The 17,566-nt window shown below is 51.8% G+C and overlaps 1 protein-coding gene across 11 annotated transcripts in view; it reads right to left on the reverse strand.

Moving 5' to 3' along the window:
* The window catches only part of Slco2b1 (solute carrier organic anion transporter family member 2B1), a 55,853-nt gene that overhangs the window by 29,781 nt on the left and 8,506 nt on the right, over window positions 1–17,566 (reverse strand). For all 11 annotated transcript variants that reach the window (XM_048788055.1, XM_048788060.1, XM_015477409.2 and 8 more), the window contains 6 exons: window positions 13,307–13,437; window positions 11,879–12,016; window positions 10,140–10,302; window positions 7,278–7,511; window positions 6,923–7,021; window positions 4,376–4,566 (listed from right to left, as the gene is read on the reverse strand). In XM_048788055.1, coding sequence (XP_048644012.1) covers window positions 4,376–4,566; window positions 6,923–7,021; window positions 7,278–7,511; window positions 10,140–10,302; window positions 11,879–12,016; window positions 13,307–13,414 — 933 coding nt within the window. In that variant the 5' untranslated portion in view covers window positions 13,415–13,437. The remainder of the gene's footprint in view (window positions 1–4,375; window positions 4,567–6,922; window positions 7,022–7,277; window positions 7,512–10,139; window positions 10,303–11,878; window positions 12,017–13,306; window positions 13,438–17,566) is intronic.

Raw genomic sequence — 17,566 nt, forward strand, 5'->3', positions numbered from 1 at the left:
CTGCAGGATGCCTCAGGTGCCAAGAAAACTCACATGGTACCTCTTGGGTCTGATCAGTTACCTGTTATCTCTCTTCTTTAACCTCAGTCTTCTTCTCTGTCAATGGGGGTATCACACTAGATCAAACGGTTTTTAGTAATAGAATGCTTTCCCTAATTGAAATCTCATTCTAAAGACTGGTGTAGTGGGCTGGAGGTGCAGCTGAGTGGTAAAGCTCTTGCCTAGCATGAGTGTGAAGCCCCAGCACAGGGGGAAAAAAACTGCCATAGTGTGTGTGTGTGTGTGTGTGTGTGTGTGTGTGTAAGAGAGTAGAAGGCTCTTAGCTCTGCTTGGGGACATCCCTCTTCATTTTCTTTATGGTGAAGTTTTGAGTGGTTTGAAAACCACATAAGCAGACCACCCCCGCAAAAAAGGGCTCCATCCCTGGTGTATGAGGAAGCTGTATGGGGGGGCTAGGTGAAGGGGAGCCTCTTACCCCTTTGGGGCCAGAACCTGGCCTCATACAGACAGGTGCAGGGGCCACCAAACTGGATCGTCTCTCAAGTCTATTGACCTTAGAGAGCAGTGGGGTGAGGGTGGAGACACAATCTGGACTACCAGGGTTGGGAAGGACACAGAGGGCCCCAGGCTGGCCTGGGAGGGGACCTGCTCAGGGGACAGGAAGGCCTGCAAAGGCTGCAGTAGGAACATGAAAGTCCCAGAAGAATGTGGGCAGATCCTAATAGAAAAGCTCTAAGTCTTGTGTTTTAAGAACCTTCACCACCTCGGGCTCCTGTCCCTATTCCTGATCATTCTATTTCCAGTACAGAACCTCAGAACACTGAAACCCAAGTACCTGTGAATCTCCAACTATTAGAAACATAGAAATTCAAATCTGAATGGTTTTAGAATCCCAGACTCTCAGAGGTTTCCCAGAAATAACAGACACATAAACTCCTGGTAAGGATGACCCAAGAGAAAGTCATGGAATCCAGTGATGCTCACAGGCCAAGCAAGGCTGGGATCCTTCACAGAATGGGAGCAGCTGGCTGGCCCCCTCCTGGCCCCTGGCCCAGCTCCAGGGGCAGGTTCTCAGAGGAGGAGCACTGGCTGAATAGGGATACCACCACCCCAGGCACACGTGGGAACAGAAAACTTGGAGCCCCTAAGAGACCATCTTGTTCCACAGACTCTGCAGAGCCCTACCCCTAGGCAAAGAACCACTGTCATAGCCACAGCCACTGGAGAAACCTGAGCTGGCACTTCGGCATTCCTGATTTCTCTGCACCCATCCTTCCTTCACTACGACAGAGCTCTTCGAGGCAGGGAGTGTAGGAGTCACCCCTCAAATTCCCTATAAAAATGCTCAGAGGAGACAGTATTGAACCTGTCAGAGCCACCAGACCTTGAAAAATCTACTGCCCAGGATACAGATTGGGAGACTGAGGCCAGAGACCCTCTCTGGGTCACAGAATCCTTATATACCACCATCTCCTGGATACCTTTAAAAACTGCATTTACATCTAAGGACACAGGGGGCCCTGAACCTTAAGCTTAGGAAGGGATGTTGAAGGAATTTCCAAGTGAAATTTTTTCTCCCCTTGCCCATTCCTTCTCCCTACAGAAGATATATGTTCCTTTCTGGGGACCTGGATTTTATGGCAGCCAATTCTGCTCTTTGGGGCTATCCTCCCACTCCATGCACCTCCCCATCAGTGGCCCTAGTGGGTCAGGCCCCCAGCGCTACTGCAAACAGCCCGACCAGGCTGCAAACAGCCTCAAGGAGGCCAAGGAACGATTCCTCCCACATCAATATTTATTGCCTGAGAGCTGCTGGAAGCAGATCATCATGTTCTCGGCCTTCAGTTCTTTTTTAAGAACCTCTCACCCCCTACCCTCCCCATTCCCATCCCTGATGTGCTGACAGAATAAATGCAGACAGCCAGACAGGTTCACAGCCGGGGAGCTGGGGAGCCAGAGAGCCGGGGTTTCAAAGCATCATCACACGCAGCTCTCAAAACCCAACTCTGGGAATCACAGCAGCTCCGACTCAGGACTGGCACATTCTCGGAATCTGAGGCACAGGGAGTGTTGCTCCAGGCACCTCACACACCAGTGTAGACTGGGAAGTGGCTTGCTGCTCAAGGTCGTACTGCTGACATGTGACCCAGCCTCACACAGGCAGCCCCCTTGCTTCTTCCACCTATCTACCCCATGGCCCACTGGTGTCCTCTTTCAAATTTAGGCTCCAACTCAAGAGTATCTGACACAAGCAACCCAGCCTCTTATCCTCCTCTGTGATCACGCTCACTTCTGGGAACTCCTCCCCAATTTCCATTTCCTCCAAACTTTGGCCCTGAGCTAGGCAGAACCGGGAAGGAGAATGTGAAGTCCCCAGTTGTCTTCTTCCCCTGAAATTGGTCCTTCCCCACACCTGCTTCTGTCTCTGAGACAGTGCACCCAGTCCACGCCTCACTCTCTGGGGCCTCCACAGCACAGCGGCACCCACATCTGGGCAGTCCCACTCCCAGGCAGCACGTGGATCCAGCCCCATCCCCTCACTACCAAAGCGCTGCTCCCTGCCTGCTCCACTGCGCAGCTGCTCACCCACCACCCGACCTCCACACACCCCTGGTCCTCCACAGCCCTCTATCTACCCAGCACCCGAGATGGACCAGAGGACTCCCTGCTTATACTTCTTCCAGGCTACCTGCTGCCCCTGAAGCCACCAGTAAAAACTGTTCTGGCCCCTGCTGGCTGTTCCAGCCTGTTTTCTTGGGTCCGTGTCCATACCCTCTGCTCCAGCATGGGTGGGATGGGAAGGTTCTGTGGGGCAGCTGGGCCAGGAGTCAGGCAGGCTTGGGTTCAAACCCCAGCCTCTCCAGGCAGAGACACTTCCAGCCTTCATCCTGGCCCAACCTTCCTTGCTCTAAGGAGGCCCATGCAGCAGCCGACTTGCCACGTGAACCAGAACTCTCCTTGCTGCAAAATATCCAACAGGATTTTTAAAATCGCCCTTCAAAATTAGAATTACTTAGCAACAAGTAGCTCACTTAATTTATGATTGTGATTTTTCAACAACTGCTTTCTATGCTTGGGAAAAGAGGAAATCTATTGCATAAATTTTCAGGATGTAACGACATGTAGTGTGATTGTTAAAGAAGAATTGGTAAAGTTGACATTAGTGACATAAAATTAAACTTTTAAAAAGCATTTCTTTTGCTGGGCATGGTGACACATTCCTGTAATCCCAGCAACTCAGGAGCCTAAGGCTGGAGGATTACAAGTTCAAGGCCACCTTAGACAACCTTAGTGAGACCCTGACTCAAAGTAATATAAAAAGGGCGAAGGGTCTAGCTTAGTGGTCACATCCCCTTAGTTGATTTCCCAGTACTGAAAAAAATAAATAAAACGAAAAGGGCTGGGGGTGTAGGTCAGTGGTAGAGAGCTGGCCTAGACGCTCAACGTCTTGGCACTGCAAAGAAACCCAGGATTGCAAAGAAAAGAAAAAAGCATTTCTTTCTCCTCCTCCTCCTTCTGTCATTTTCTTTTTCATTTGGAGTCAACTTATTGTCTTTTATACCTTGTGTTTTTTGTGAGTTACTAGAAAACGTGGAGTCCCCTGGCTCAGGATGGTCTCTCCCCTCCAAGGCTCGCAGTGTCCTGCCTCTCAGCCAGCTTTGTGACCTTAGGCAAATCCCTGCACCTAGTTAGGCCTCTGAGAAGCCCACCCGCTCTGAGAGCTCAGCAGGACATTTGGTGGCTGTCCCTGTGCATCCTGCCCACTGCTGGTCCTCACCCAGGAGTCTTCTCCTTGCCATATTATGCCCACTTTAAGGGTAGAGACCGTGTACTGACCTCCAATGTCCAGTCTGGATCCTGGCCCAGAAGAGGCACTCAGTGCACATTTGTCCCCTTCACTATCCCCAAAGAGGTCAGGTTCACTTCTATAGCCAACCTCTCTGTCCTCCACCTAAATGGCTGCCCCTCTCATTTCTGGGCTTCCACCCATCCTTCACATCCAGCTCAGGTCCTTCCTCTTCCAGGAAATCCTCCCAGACCCATCCTCTGTGCCCGGCAGTCCTTAGCCTTCCTACAGAACATTCAGAATTTACAAAACTAAGTGAACAGCTCAGAAAGACGTGGACTCAGGCAGGCCTGGGCACTCCCTTGCCAACTTGGATCCTGGGTAAGTCATTTCCAGCTCTGGGCCTAGAGCTCCTCAGCCATGGAAGGAGCTGATGGCACTGGCTGTGGGGCTGGGGAGGTGCCCCGACAGAAAGGATCTTGGTAAGCTTGACACACAGGGCCCCGGAGGGAGGACGTTCACTGCTATAGAGGAAGACACATAAGTGGAGGGTGGAGCCTAGGCTAGGACAGGGACACAGGGGCTTACCTTGCTGACAGGTGACGATGCATCTGCCAAGAACTTTCGCCGGCACCTAAGCTCATGCGTCTCCTTAGGCATCTCCCTGGGGAAGAAGAAGTAGGGGCTGGCAGCCAGTGCCACCATGCCAGCAGAGATGAGGAAGCCCAGCCACCAGGCACCCACCCATCGGGGGTCTTTTGAGGTCAGGTTGATACCACCTGTAAGAGAAGACCATGGAGACATTGGGGTCAGGTGGTCTGACACATCTAGGTCACCACCCTGGGTCTGGCTTTTGAGAAATAAGTCAGTGCCAGCTCAGAGTCAGGAGACCTGCCTCCTGGTCTTGATTCTGCCATTATGTCCTGTGTGACCTTGGGCAAGACCTTGACCCTTTATGGGCCTTAGCTTCTTCACTTCTTCTGTGCAGTGGTCAAGATCATGGACTTTGGAAATGGATTACTGGGTCTGGATTCCATTACTAACTTATGACCTTGGGCAAGTTATTTCACTTCTTTGAGCCTCAGTTTCTTCCTGTGGTGACATACAGATATTAGTAGTTTTAGGGGGAGTGCTGGGGATAATAGCTTTTTTGTTTCCTATCATAGGGTTGTTGGAGAATTATGGAAACTAATACATGTAAAACTAAAAGAAAAATTTAATTAAATTTTTTTAAAAATCTACCAAAAAATACATGTACTTAGAAAAGTAGATATATTATATAAATATTTGCTCCTCCTCTTCTTTTTCCTTCTCTTCCTATTACCATTACTTTTTTGATTATTAATATATTAAATAATGGTCGGGACTCAGGCCTACATGAAATTCCGGGGCTGCTGGTCAAAACTACTTGGCTTCCCAGAAGTCCTACTTGGAATGACCAAGAAGTGGGGTGGGGGGTGGAAGGTGACCGAGGAATGTGCACCTTTAACAAGTTCCCTGGATGGTTTTGATTCCCCACCAGGCTTAATTAGGATTGGATTATCCCTGATGTACCTGCTGGCTGCAGTGCACAAATCTGCCCTGGGACTTTTTAAACCCAGGCTGAGTTGGGGACCTCCCCCTTCAATATCCACAGCATCTGCAGATATTTATAAAACTGCAAATGCATGATAACAGCAACCACCAGTTGTGCAGCTGTTTCCCCAGGTGCTTCGCCTTCAGCGGCTCCTGGGCAGGGGCCAGGGCACCCAGTTGGCACCCAGCAGTCTGGGAGAGCTGTGGCTTTTGCATTCACAGGACTTGGTTTGTTCGTTGCTTGTTATCTGCCTTGCCTTGGTGCCAGGCTGAGGCGAGTTCACACACACAGCTCCTCGACTCCCCCGCTCACAGCATCAGTCTATGCCTGAAGCAGGCAAAATCCTCCCACCTTATGAAATCCCCCATAAAGAAAGAGGGACTTGGGAAGTGGCATGTCAGTCCACAGAAATGTGTCATCTGCCAGTGGAGCTGCCTCGTCTTCCAGGATGAATGCACACACTGTCAGAAAACACATCCTCTTCCTCCAGAGCAGAGGTGTATCTGGCAAACCTAGGTAACCCCTGACTCCCAGGGAGGAGAGGGGTTGCAACCAGAGCCCAGGTCTGGCTTTGGGGCTAGAAGAAAGGGAGGCAGGGCATGACTGATCCTAGTGACTGCTGTAGAGATCCCCAGACCCGTCCTTGCTGAGGCACCCATGGATAAGAGCTAGAGAAAATCCAACCAGCCATGTGCATGTCACCCAGGGCTTCTAGGACCTGCTGGAAAATCTCCAGGGGAGGTAGAGAACTTCTGAGCAGCAGTAGGCAGAAGGCCAACCTGAAGCTCATAGCTGCCGGTGTGACAAGCAGGGCCATGAGAAGCCACAGTGACATGCTCTAACAGGAATACCCTTCTATCCCCTCCCTGCCCCAGAGCTCCAGAGCTGTGGCAACCCCAACACCCGTCCCTCTTGCCACCTCAGACCAAGCGAGAGCCCCAATCCTTGGTGCACTCTGACCTCTAGCTGGATCAGAGACTACTGTTTCCCAAATGGTGCCCCCAGCAATTTCTCAGACTCTGAGGTGATCAGAGCTAGAAGGTTCCCTAAGGCCCCCCCCCGGCATTGTCCCCCTCAAAGTGACACATGAGTCACTGAGTCCTGCTCATTCTTTCGTTGTCCTCTCTATTCTGCCTGAAACTTGTACCCCATTAAATATGGGAGCTCCCCACAGGCCAAGAGAGCCAGTTCTCCTCCTTGTCCACAGCAATAGCGGGCCAGGGTGGTGGCCTGGAGGTGGATGGGCAGGTGACAAGGTGAAGGCTTGTGACAGCGAGCACAGCTCTCATTAGATGGCACTTTACAGTTTCTCTTCACTACCTCACTGGATTCTGGTTGCAGCCTTGGGAGATAGGACAGAGACGACCTCAAGGATGAGGAGGCAGAAACTCAGAGAGGGTAACAGGTCAGTGGTGCGGCTGGGTTTGAACTTAGGTCCCCCATAAGGCAGTGCCCTTGTCACTCATTCTGAGGAGGCAGTACTGTCAACTATACAACCAGCAGTCAGTGAGCTAGCATCTGTATACTCCTGGGGACAAATGTTCATGCCTGAGACTCACCTTCTGGCATCCGGTCAATGTCCACATAAAGGCGAAGCATGAGGCTGCCCAACCCATAGGCCATGCCTGGCCCCATCATGGTCACTGCAAAGAGGATCCCTGCAACACAAAGCCTAGGTTAGGACCTTCTGGCCCTGGCTTTCCTCAGCAGGTCGGGGCCTGTCTAGTCCTCAGTGGGCAAGAAGTGCCCACTCCCACTCTCAGAGCTGGGGACTCTCCAGGGCTTCTCTGGACCTTTACTGGCCTGATGGGGTGGAGGTCAGGGACTCAACACCCAGCCCCCACCCCAGGCCTCTCTTTCTCCTACCTGATATTGGCCTGACCCTCAGAGCCCAAGGAGTTGGTGGGTCCTCACCAAGATAGAGGGGCGAGTTGCTGTGGTGGGCAAAGTCATCGATGTAGGAGATGCCAAAGGGCTGAATGGGCACTCCACCCACGCCAAGCAGGGTCTGAGCTATGAACATGATCCCCACCACGCCGAGGTGCTGGGCCTCCGTGTAGCTGGAACAGCTGTCATTGGAAGGAGTGGGGGCCGGGGCTGAGGTCATGGGCAGGCATAGGGAAGCCTCAGAGTCCTGTGACATATCCTCTGAGAAAGAATAAAAATGGGATCACAGCTAAGACAAGAGCACTTACCAGACTTTCGCAAATCACTGTTGTAGGCACTTTATACCAATCATTTGATCCCCTGGCAAACCTAGGGTACAGGTGCGCTCAGTACCCCATTTCACACACGAGGAAACTGAAGCTCAGACAGCAATCAGCAAGGGTCAGAGGAAGGACAGGACCCCTGGTGCTCTGACTTCAGAGCCCCTGACCTCAAACTGCCCTGTGTCAACTTTGTAAGCAGAGGCATCTGGAAGAGCCATGCAATGGTGGGGTGAAGAGGTCAAAAGAGGTAGAGCTTTTAAGTCCAGAAGAACAAACAAACAGGATTTTCCAAAAAGAGAGGGAAGGGCAGTGTTCCAGGGACAGGTCACGGTACAGGCAAAACCCTGAGCCGCGTGAGGACTCCGTGTCAGTAGAATGAGAAGTTTGGAACAGTGGATCATGAAGTGTGAGGGGCCAGACCAGGGCTTCTGACAGGGCCAGGCAGGGAAGGCAGTGCCCTTGTCACTCATTCTGGGGAGGGAGCACTGTCAGCTCAGGACACAGATGCGGAGTGCAGGAAAGGACAAGTTCTTAATTTAGTACCAGATGCCTGTTCCCTGTAGCTCACCAATATTTGGTGAGCAAACTTGAGGAGATCTTCACACTATTATTATCTCAGGTTTTTTGGTATAAATATGGCCCTCTCTCTGCAGACTTCCTTTTGTGGGATCCAGGACTCCAAGGGCCACTCCCTCAAACTGGAAAGAGCCATGGATCCAGGCCTCTATCAGAGGCTGCCCCGGCCTTGCTGTGTGACGTGGATGAGATCCCTCTGCTCCTCACCTCTGAAATGGATCTCCTAGAACTGATTCTCTAGAGATGAAGGACTCAAAAGCAGAATAATTCGGGAGTTCAGAGCAGGGCTCTGGGCACAGTTGACTAGCTGTGGGCCAGGGAGCTTCTCTTCTCTGAACCTCAGTGTCCTCACTGGTGAAGAAATAATGATGACACCTGCCTCTCGGGGAGAGTGGTGCCCCCCTCCCCGGCGTCTACTGGACATTAGATAATGGTGATTATTCTAAAGATTGTATTTGCCTTTCCCACCCCTGAGTCTCCAGTGGCTCACAGATGGCCTGCCACATAATACTGAGCAACATAAATACTAGAGGAAGGTGGAAGGATGAATGAAGTAGCCAGGAGTGTTCCAACAGGAAGGGGGCTCAGAGATCATGAGTCTCGCCCACTTGTTCAGCCAACTGTGTGACCCTGCACAGAAAAACTGTGTTAAAGTGGAAATTCTCAGCAAAGAAATGCATGGAAGTATTATTTTTCAGCCTTCCAAGAGGTCCTATAGGTAACTGTCCATCAGGCCTGGATAACCACCCACATGCTTCAGGTGCACTCTAATTCCCCACTTCTCTGGCCCTGCCCACGTCCCGCCCTCCTCCTGCAATGCCCACCTTTTCTCCAGGGCAGCCACGGCCCACCTCCTGGCAGCTCCCTCCAGCTGGGAATGTCTTTCCTCCACCTAGACTTCTAATGGCTCCCTCCCAACGTCTCCTAAGGTGCTGGGCTCTGGACCTTGTAGCAGAATCGTCCACGCTGACCCCAACCCGCACTGAACTGGGGCATGTCTGCTTCATCTTCTCATCCCTGGGCTTAGCAGCTCCAGAGGTGAGGGCTGCTAGGGAGGCAAGGGAGGACGGGTGTTCTCCGACAGCTCTCCTGCCCTGGGGAACTTCCTGATGCTTGGCAAGGGCATGGCTCCCTCCCTGGCCTCCCTGCATCCCTGTGTCTCTCTCCCCACACAACTGACACATTGGGCTTTATATTTGTCTGTCTCTTTCCCAGTCTGGGAGCTCGCTGGGGGCAAGGACTGAGTCCCCCAGAGTAGGCAGCACGGAAGTTCTATTACGGGCACTTCTGGTTGGCTGGGTGGCTGGGTTTGTGGGTAGGTGGGAGGATGGATGCGCAAGTAGATGAGCAGGAGTGTGGATAGGTGGATGAGCAGGCGGTGAGCCGGAGAGTGGGAAGGGATGGAGCGAATGCTCAGCTGCTTTGGTGGTTCTCTAAGAGACAGGTGTCTGTCTGTTAAGGAAGCCCACAACAAAATCCCACTGGGTTGAACAAGGTGCCGCTATTCCTGACTTAAACTCTTTCATTTTCTTATTTGTTCTCTCACTCATTCCTTCTTTCTTTCACCACTGTCTTGTGGGGATCAAATGCACGAATACACAGAAAGTGCTTAGACTGGTGTCCAGTGGAGAGGAGCTGCTGTGGGATACTGTTAATTTCTACAAGTATTTCTGAGCACCAACAATATGCCAGGCCCTAAAGTAGGCTGCATGGTAAATTGGCCCCTACCTCAAATAAGCTACAGGGGTATGAGCCCGCCCTGACCAAGAAAGGCCTGCAAGGGTTCACCCCTTTACCCTGGGGCTACCCCCTGCTTCCCTCCCCAGGCCTGCCAGAGACACCCACCCAGGCCTGGGGAGACAGTGGGGGTGGATGGAGAGGACTGGGAAGTGGGGACCCATCTTGCCTAACGTGAGCCTGCAGATGGGCCCTGGTGCACAGGACTGTCATGCCTCATGTTGCTCTCCTGCCCTGCCCCTCCGGCTCTTACCAGGGCTGCTGTGGTCATAGCGGTACGGCTCCGAGATGAAGTGCGGGAGAGTCATCAGCAGGCCTGCCAGGGCCACCAGGACAGCCCCACAGCCAATCATACGGGGCCGGTGCACTCGGCTGCCGAAGTAGCTCACAAACACAATCAAGGCTGTGTTCCCCACCTGCAAAGGGATGAGGTGACCCATCAGAGTGGAGCACCAGACCCAGAGGCAAGGGCCTGCACCTCCATGTTCCTATCTGTGTAATGGACTGGCTGGATGAATAAGCATTATTTTGATCTCTCTTATAAACATAGATTCTGGGTCCTCCTAGGAAGGATCTCGCTGCCCCTTTAAGGAAGAGAAATGAGCACAAAGCTAGAAGATCAATTTCATTTAGGAACACGGAGGAGAATGGGCAGTGGAGAAAAATTTTTGATTTTGAGCTTCAGGACTTCATGAATGAGAGACTCAACAGAGAAAGTCTGAAGCCAGAGAATTAAGGCTTGGAATTTCCAACCTTTAAATCACAATCGTAGGGTGCTATGCTAGAGGGGACTTGTGGCCCGGTGTGTGGGCTCACGCCTGTAATCCCAGTGACTCAGGAGGCTGAGGCAGGAGGATTATGAATTTGAATGAATTATGAATTATGAACTTGCATGGGCAACTTAACAAGACCCTGCCCTAAAATAAAAATTACAAGGGCTGGAGCTGTATTTCAGTGGTAAAACAATCTGGGTTCAATCCTTAGTACTGCATAAATGAACAAACAAACAAATAAATATATTTTAGAAAGGATCTGTGAGATTGCAAGGGAAGGTTACCTTTGCCCCCCCACTTCCTGGCCAGTGACTGTGGGCAAGCTCCAGGGTCCGGGGGGCAGGGGAGTGGGGCCATATCAGCACAGGTTGTTGGTGGAACTGGCCCTGGGAAGGACGGTCATTGTCCATTTTATGGATGAACTGCCTTTCCCTTCTGAGATTTGGGGGTGGGGTGCTGAGGCACATTCTGGGACACTGCAGCTGGAAGGCTTTAGGTCTGGAGGAATATGACACAGTACCTAAGGGAGGGAATTTCACAGAAATCTGCAGGGGAGGGGCAGAAAGAGACTGATTCCTTCTCTGAGGGTGAAACATCTGTTGGGGTGGAGGGCTGGGCACAGCTGGAATCTGATCTCCTAATCCACCAGAGCAGCTATCCACTCCTCCTGTCTGGCTGTGGGCTGCAGGCAGAGGCCTGTCTGCTGCTCCCAGGACAACTCTGAGGACAGACACTCCTCCAAGGCATCACCCTGCCACACTCCAAGGTCAGAGAGTTCCCTGGCTGTAACGAAAGCCTCTCTGGAGACAATAGAAGTGACTTTCTCGAATTCCTTCTTGGGACAGCCAATAGCTAGGTGTCTGAGAAAGTAAAGGAGGCCAAAGATGAGTGGATGGGTTGGGGACCCTGCCTCGCTCTAAAACATCTGGTGCCCTCCAGCCAAGTGCTCCTAAGGGCAAGGCTGCAGGGTCTTAGAGAACAGCTGCAAACAGGATGACGGTTGGGGGCAGGAGGGGCCTGCTCTGTCTGCACTATGGCTGGCCAGTTTCTGATCCAGGACAAGGTGGGAGGGGAAAGCTAAGGAGGGTTTCAGGGAGGGCAGTGTTGGGGGGCTGCCCTAGGCCTGGGAAGGAAAGAGTAGTAATAGAGGAGGTTGGTGGAATCTAGGGGTGTGAGCCTCCTTTGGGGTCCACCCCTGTGGCTGGGCCAGGGCCAATACCTCGTTGAAGGCGGCCAGCAGCCCCGAGGTCTGGCTGGAGAGGCCAAAGCGCTTCTCCACCGTGGAGATGGAGCTCTTGAGGTAGCCGGAGATCATGAGCTGTGCCAGCTGCAGCAGGCTGTGGCACAGGACGAAGAACTGCAGGAGGAACACAGAGATGGCCACGGGTGGAGGGACCGGGAGACAGCAGAGGATACAATCAGAGACGGGAGGTGGCAGGGAGACAGAGGGATGGAACAGAGGAGGATGAGGATGGGAGAGGATGAATGAAGGGGTAGGGATGGGGGAACCAGAGTCAGAGGAGGCCACACACAGGTGGACAGAAAGGGAGGGAGAGAGAAGAGAAAGGAGACAGAGACGGAAGTGGATGTGTCAGGGTGGGGAGGGAATGTGCAGGTGGGGGTGGGGTGGGAGAGGGGGGTACTTAGTTAGTTATTAGAATAGCCCAAGGCGTCTCACATAGGCCTCAAAACTACACAAACTGTCCTGGGGTCTAAGGGCTACCAGAGATCCATGTGACTCAGAGTAGAGTCTCCACAGGGCCGGGAATGGTGGGGGCCCTCTTGACCCTTAGAGATCCGCTCACACCGACCTGGACCTTCCTCCCTGTTTTACCACCCTGCCCCTTTCCTGTAAACTCTCCCAAATTGGCCCATCTCCTTTCCCACCCCACTGTTACTCAGTTCTCCCTAGAGCTACTGCACTGGCGACCACCCACACACACTGAATCCCCAAGCCACCCGATCCTACCCCACCCTAAACATCCCGGTCTGTCTGTGCTCCTCCTGCTAAAAAACTGGCAGAATTCCCAAGAAAACTTGCTTCAAAGAATTAAAAAATAGAGTATTTATGTCAGAGCTTAATCTATTCACTTCAAGCCGCATGTGGTGGTGCACACCTATAATCCTGGCTACTCAGGAAGGCTGAGGCAGGAAGATAGCAAGTTCAAGGTCAGCCTGAGCAACTTAGTGAGTCTCTCTCAAAATAAAAAATAAAAGGGCCAGAGGAAATAGCTCAATGGTAGAGCACCCCGGGATTCCAAAAACGAAAAATCATGCACGAATACCACCTGGCACAGGGTCTGACACCCAGTAGGTGTCAGTGACAGTGATGCTGGATGATTAGTGCCACCCTTGTGGAGCCAGGCCTCCTTGGGTACTTCGTTTCTCTAGAGAAACAGGAGGCGAGTGTCCTGGTCCTCCACTGTCCACAGGACAACCCCTCTTTCATCGCTGGTAGGAAAGGACATGTTCTGGACACTGTCTATGAACCCAAATCCAAGCTAAAAAGTGTTTTCAGAAATTGTCCCCTAGATCCTCACAACCAAGGGCCCTCCAGGTAAGGAAACAGAGGAAGGCAGAAACCGGCCTCATTACACAGCCCAACCTGCAGGGCTGGAGGCCCGGCCCCGCCTGGCCAGAGAGGTACCTTGATGCTGTGAAACACACGAGGTCTCAAGTTCTGAGGCTCTGAGCTGGCTTTGCCTCCGTATGTGTCTTCTGTGTCCATGGTGGCCTTGCTGTCCTTGTCTGGCATCTGGGGCCCCTCACCTGCTGGCCCTGTGGGACAACAGCCAGGGGGTGAGATGAAATTCCAGAGAATGGCCCTGACCTCAGTTTCAGGGGGAAGGGACTTTGGAGGTTGGTGGGAATCTGAGAACCAGAGCACTCTCAGCCTCCCTGGCTCCTAGTGCTGGAAGGGACCTTCCTAAGAGGGGGCGTGTGCCATGTGTTGTGAGCCAGATCTCACTGAGGACCATCTCCTCTACACCCTCACTGTTCCCAGCATAAACCTCCCTTCTGAGGAGAGGCTGCAGAGCTCTGCACACAGCACGCCCTTCAGCAGTGGCCCTGTCGCATCGCAGGATGAGCCACAGGGTCTCAGCCACCTTGGGCTTCCAGCTAAGGCACTCTGTCTGTCTTCTTGCAGGCTGAATCTGGGCTTGGGTGGGTCTGGCTCAGTCCAGGACCAGGGGTCTGGGGTCAAGTGTGGGGTCAAGGCTTGGCTCAGAGTCAGGGAATAAAGGCTTGGGTGTATTTTGGAACAGATACCAACCCCCCTCCATGGTCCCACCCTGCATGTGGTCAGAGCTAACCAGTCCACTCCCTGGATCATGCCATTAAACCTGGTCAGTGCTGAAAGGACCGTCAGAGCTCATCCCATTTAACCCCCTTCTGGACAAACAGAGACCAAGTGGGACGATGACTCAGAAGGCAGAGCTGTCTTGGCCCCTTGGGCTCCATTGCTCTTGTTGACTTTCCTCCCATGGTAACTATGGCAACCATGTCAGCATCCCATTCTCACAGTGAGAGCAGCCAGATGGCCCTCAGAGGCACCCCTAGGCTCTCCTGACTCGACTCTTCATGGGGAGCCCGGAAGTCCAGTCTTGGGAGACAGCCTGGCTGTTTAGATGGAGACCACCTGCCTCTCCTGGCAGCCCAGGCCTCCCACCCTCCCCTCGGAGTCTCCACTTCCTGCAGGAGGGCCCTGCATTGTTTCCCGCCCCTGCCACAGCAGGCAGCAGCTTCCCCTCATTCAACAGGCTTCTGAAACCTGGAAGCTGACCTGAGGACACTCTGGCCCCAGGGACTGCCTCCCACCCAGTCTCCAGCCTTGGAAGACCAACTTGGGGAGGGCTACCGAGGCCCAGAACCAGGTTTTGTGCCCCTCACACAAGGTACCTGGGAGCCCGAGGACTCTTTTTAAACATTGAGATTTAATTCCCATGTCATAAAATCCACTCTTCAGAAGTTAACACTCCACTGGTTTTTACTATATTCACAAAGCTGCACAACCATCAATGCTATCTAATTGCAGAACATTTTATTACCCCAGTAGGAAGCCCCATATCATTAGCAGCTGCTCCCCATTTCTCCCAACCTACAGACCCAGCAACCACTAATCCACTTTCTGTCCCTATGGGTTTGCCTGCTCTGATGTTTAATACAATGAAATTGTACAACATGTGGCCTTTTGTGACTGGCTTCTTAACATAGTGTCTTCAAGGTTGGTCTCTGTTATAACTTGTATCAGTGCTTCATTCCTTTTTATGACTGAATAGTACTCCGTCGCGGGCATAAATCAGTTTATTCAGTAATCAGTTGATGAACACCTGGGTTGTTTCAGAGATTATAAGGATTCATGTACCAACGTTTCTGGTGACATACATGTTCAGTCCTCTTGGGTCTATAACTAGGAGTGCAATCACTGGGTTGTATGGTAGTTCTATATTGAACTGTTTGAGGACCCACAGAACTGTTTTCCACAGTGGCTGCCCCATTTTACATTCCTGCCAGCAATCTATGATGGTGCCAATTTTTCTATACCTCTGTTAACACTTGTCACTGTCTGTCCTTCCACTGATAGCCATCTAGTAGGAGTGGCATGGTGTCTTCTGTGTGGTTTGGCTACTGATGGTGAGCGTCTTTTCACGGGCCTCTTGGCCATTTGTGTAGCTCTGGTGGGCACTGTCTGTGCCAACGGCTTGAGGAATTTGAGGGAGGAGATGGAAGTGCATGTGTCTGGGGAAGAGCTCTGTTTTGGGACATAAACACTTGGAGGAAATAAGAAAAACCAAGACCTGGCTGGGAGGAGCCTGGGGGTTGGCCCAGGAAGGGAAGTGTGGGGAGATTCTGCAGAGGGCGCCTGAAGGACAAGAGGAGATAAGGCTGTTCAAAGCCAATGTCCCAGAGACTGAGAGGACCATTTCTGAGCCTCAGCTTCTCTCACCAGCAGAGATCTGTCATCTGCCACCATCTGGATTCTATGCCACAGGCTTCAGCCCATGAACCTCTCCAGGGGTCTGTGCCTCTCAGACTTTATTGTCTGTGCTTCTAATGAGGATACCCAAGCTCAGAGGAACCCCATTCTGCTGGTGGACCCTTGTCCAGGGGCTCAAGCTTAACATCCCTTGATGTCCCTTGAACAGGTTTGCTGAGAGAAGGAAGCACAGTCCTCTTCTCTGCCTGGCCCCACCTCGTAGGCAGCCCCGAGGCCAGGCCAATGCTGGGAGGGCCAAAGACATTGACCTGAAGCCCCTGCTTCGAAGGAAATTCAGGAATGGATGGGGGAGGGACAGGCCAGCTCAGCACATGTGGCCCCTGGGGCACAGTGGAGGTCAGGTGACCACCCTGAAGCTTCCACCTCACCTTCTCTGCCAAAACTCAAAGTCTTCCTGGGATTCCTCTACCCTCTAGCAATATGGCTGCTACCGAGGACAGGATCCACAGCCTTAGCCTGTGGATGAGGAAGAGAGCACTGGCCAGGTCCTGGACTCTAAGAGCAGCGATGGCCCCCAGCATCTACCAGCTGGAAATCTCATTTACTAGGCAGCTGGCTGGCCAGGGCCTCCTGTGCGGCCACCCCTGTGAGCAGGAGTCTGTATGTTTCCTTCCAGCTGAGTCCAGTGATACCGGACAATGTTTCAGAGACCAGCCTGAAGGCAGGGCCCCTTGGCTCTGCCTGATCTCTGATGAGAAGCTCAGGACCTTGCCTCTTTCTACTTCCTCCACAGGCAAAAAGCAAATTCCAGGGAAATGAGGAACTGAGTATATAGGCTTTCTGTCCTCAGACTGTGTTGGAATCCCCGCTCCAGCACCCTGGGCTCTGTGTGAGCCTGACACACCTCTTGTCTTTCTCAGCCTGTTACCTCACCTGTAAGGAGAGGATGATTGTATCTACAAAGAGGGTTTAGGATGTGCTACCCCCAAATATGGCATGTTGGCATTTGAGAAAGCAGAAGTAGAAGGGCCTCACCAAACCCTGTCCTTCTCCCTTCCAGCAGACATAAGACCTAGGAAGGTCACTGACCCTTCCCCTCTGAAGTATGTTATAAAACCCTCATTTGAAAGCTACCTTCCCTATATATAGAGAGAAGGCACATCCTCATCTTTGAAGATACAGAGAAGACTTAAAACAAACAAGTTTACTAAATTCCCCTCAGTTCATTACTATTATCTCATACAGCCTTTGTCCGATCATACTTCTCCACAATTATAGAGCTCTTCATCAAACTTTGCATTAAAAATATACAGGTTTCCCCGTTTCTTTGGATCATCATTATTGAAGGCTCCCACGTCATGTACAATTTATATTAAATAAGCTGGGCATGACGGTGCACACCTATAATCCCAGCAACTCAGGAGGCTGAGGCATGAGGATTACAAGTTTGAGGCCAGCCTCAGCATCTGAGTGAGACCCTGTCTCAAAATAAGAAATCGAAACGCCCAAGGATGTAGCTCACTGGTAAAGTGCTCCTGGGTTCAATCCCCAGTAACGTTTATTAAATAAACATGCTTTTCTCTTAATCTATCTCTTTTTTTAATGTGAAAATGAGTTGCTTTTATTTACTGTTAGAAACAACTTTAGGAAAACGATTTGCATCCCTCTATAGAGGGACTTGCTTAAGTAGCTAAGGAAATAGCTGTTGTATGAGAAAACACGTAAACTAGCTTCACTGCCCCCAGCCTCGTTTCTTCTTATCCATCTTGGGTTAATCTATTTTTTGTTGTCGTTGTCTCAGCCATGGATCTAGTGGTAGAGGAGGACAAGAAATCATTCCTTCCCTGCACCAAGGGGATGATGTAGGTAGGGCACCTGGCTCCCTGCCTGGCACACGGTGAGCCTTGTTTCCTTCCCCGTTCCTCACAAATCTTCAAGCACCCCTAAGGTAACATGGTCCAATGGGAG

Source organism: Marmota marmota, unplaced genomic scaffold, assembly GCF_001458135.2.
Source record: "Marmota marmota marmota unplaced genomic scaffold, marMar, whole genome shotgun sequence".
NCBI classification, from domain to species: domain Eukaryota; kingdom Metazoa; phylum Chordata; class Mammalia; order Rodentia; family Sciuridae; genus Marmota; species Marmota marmota.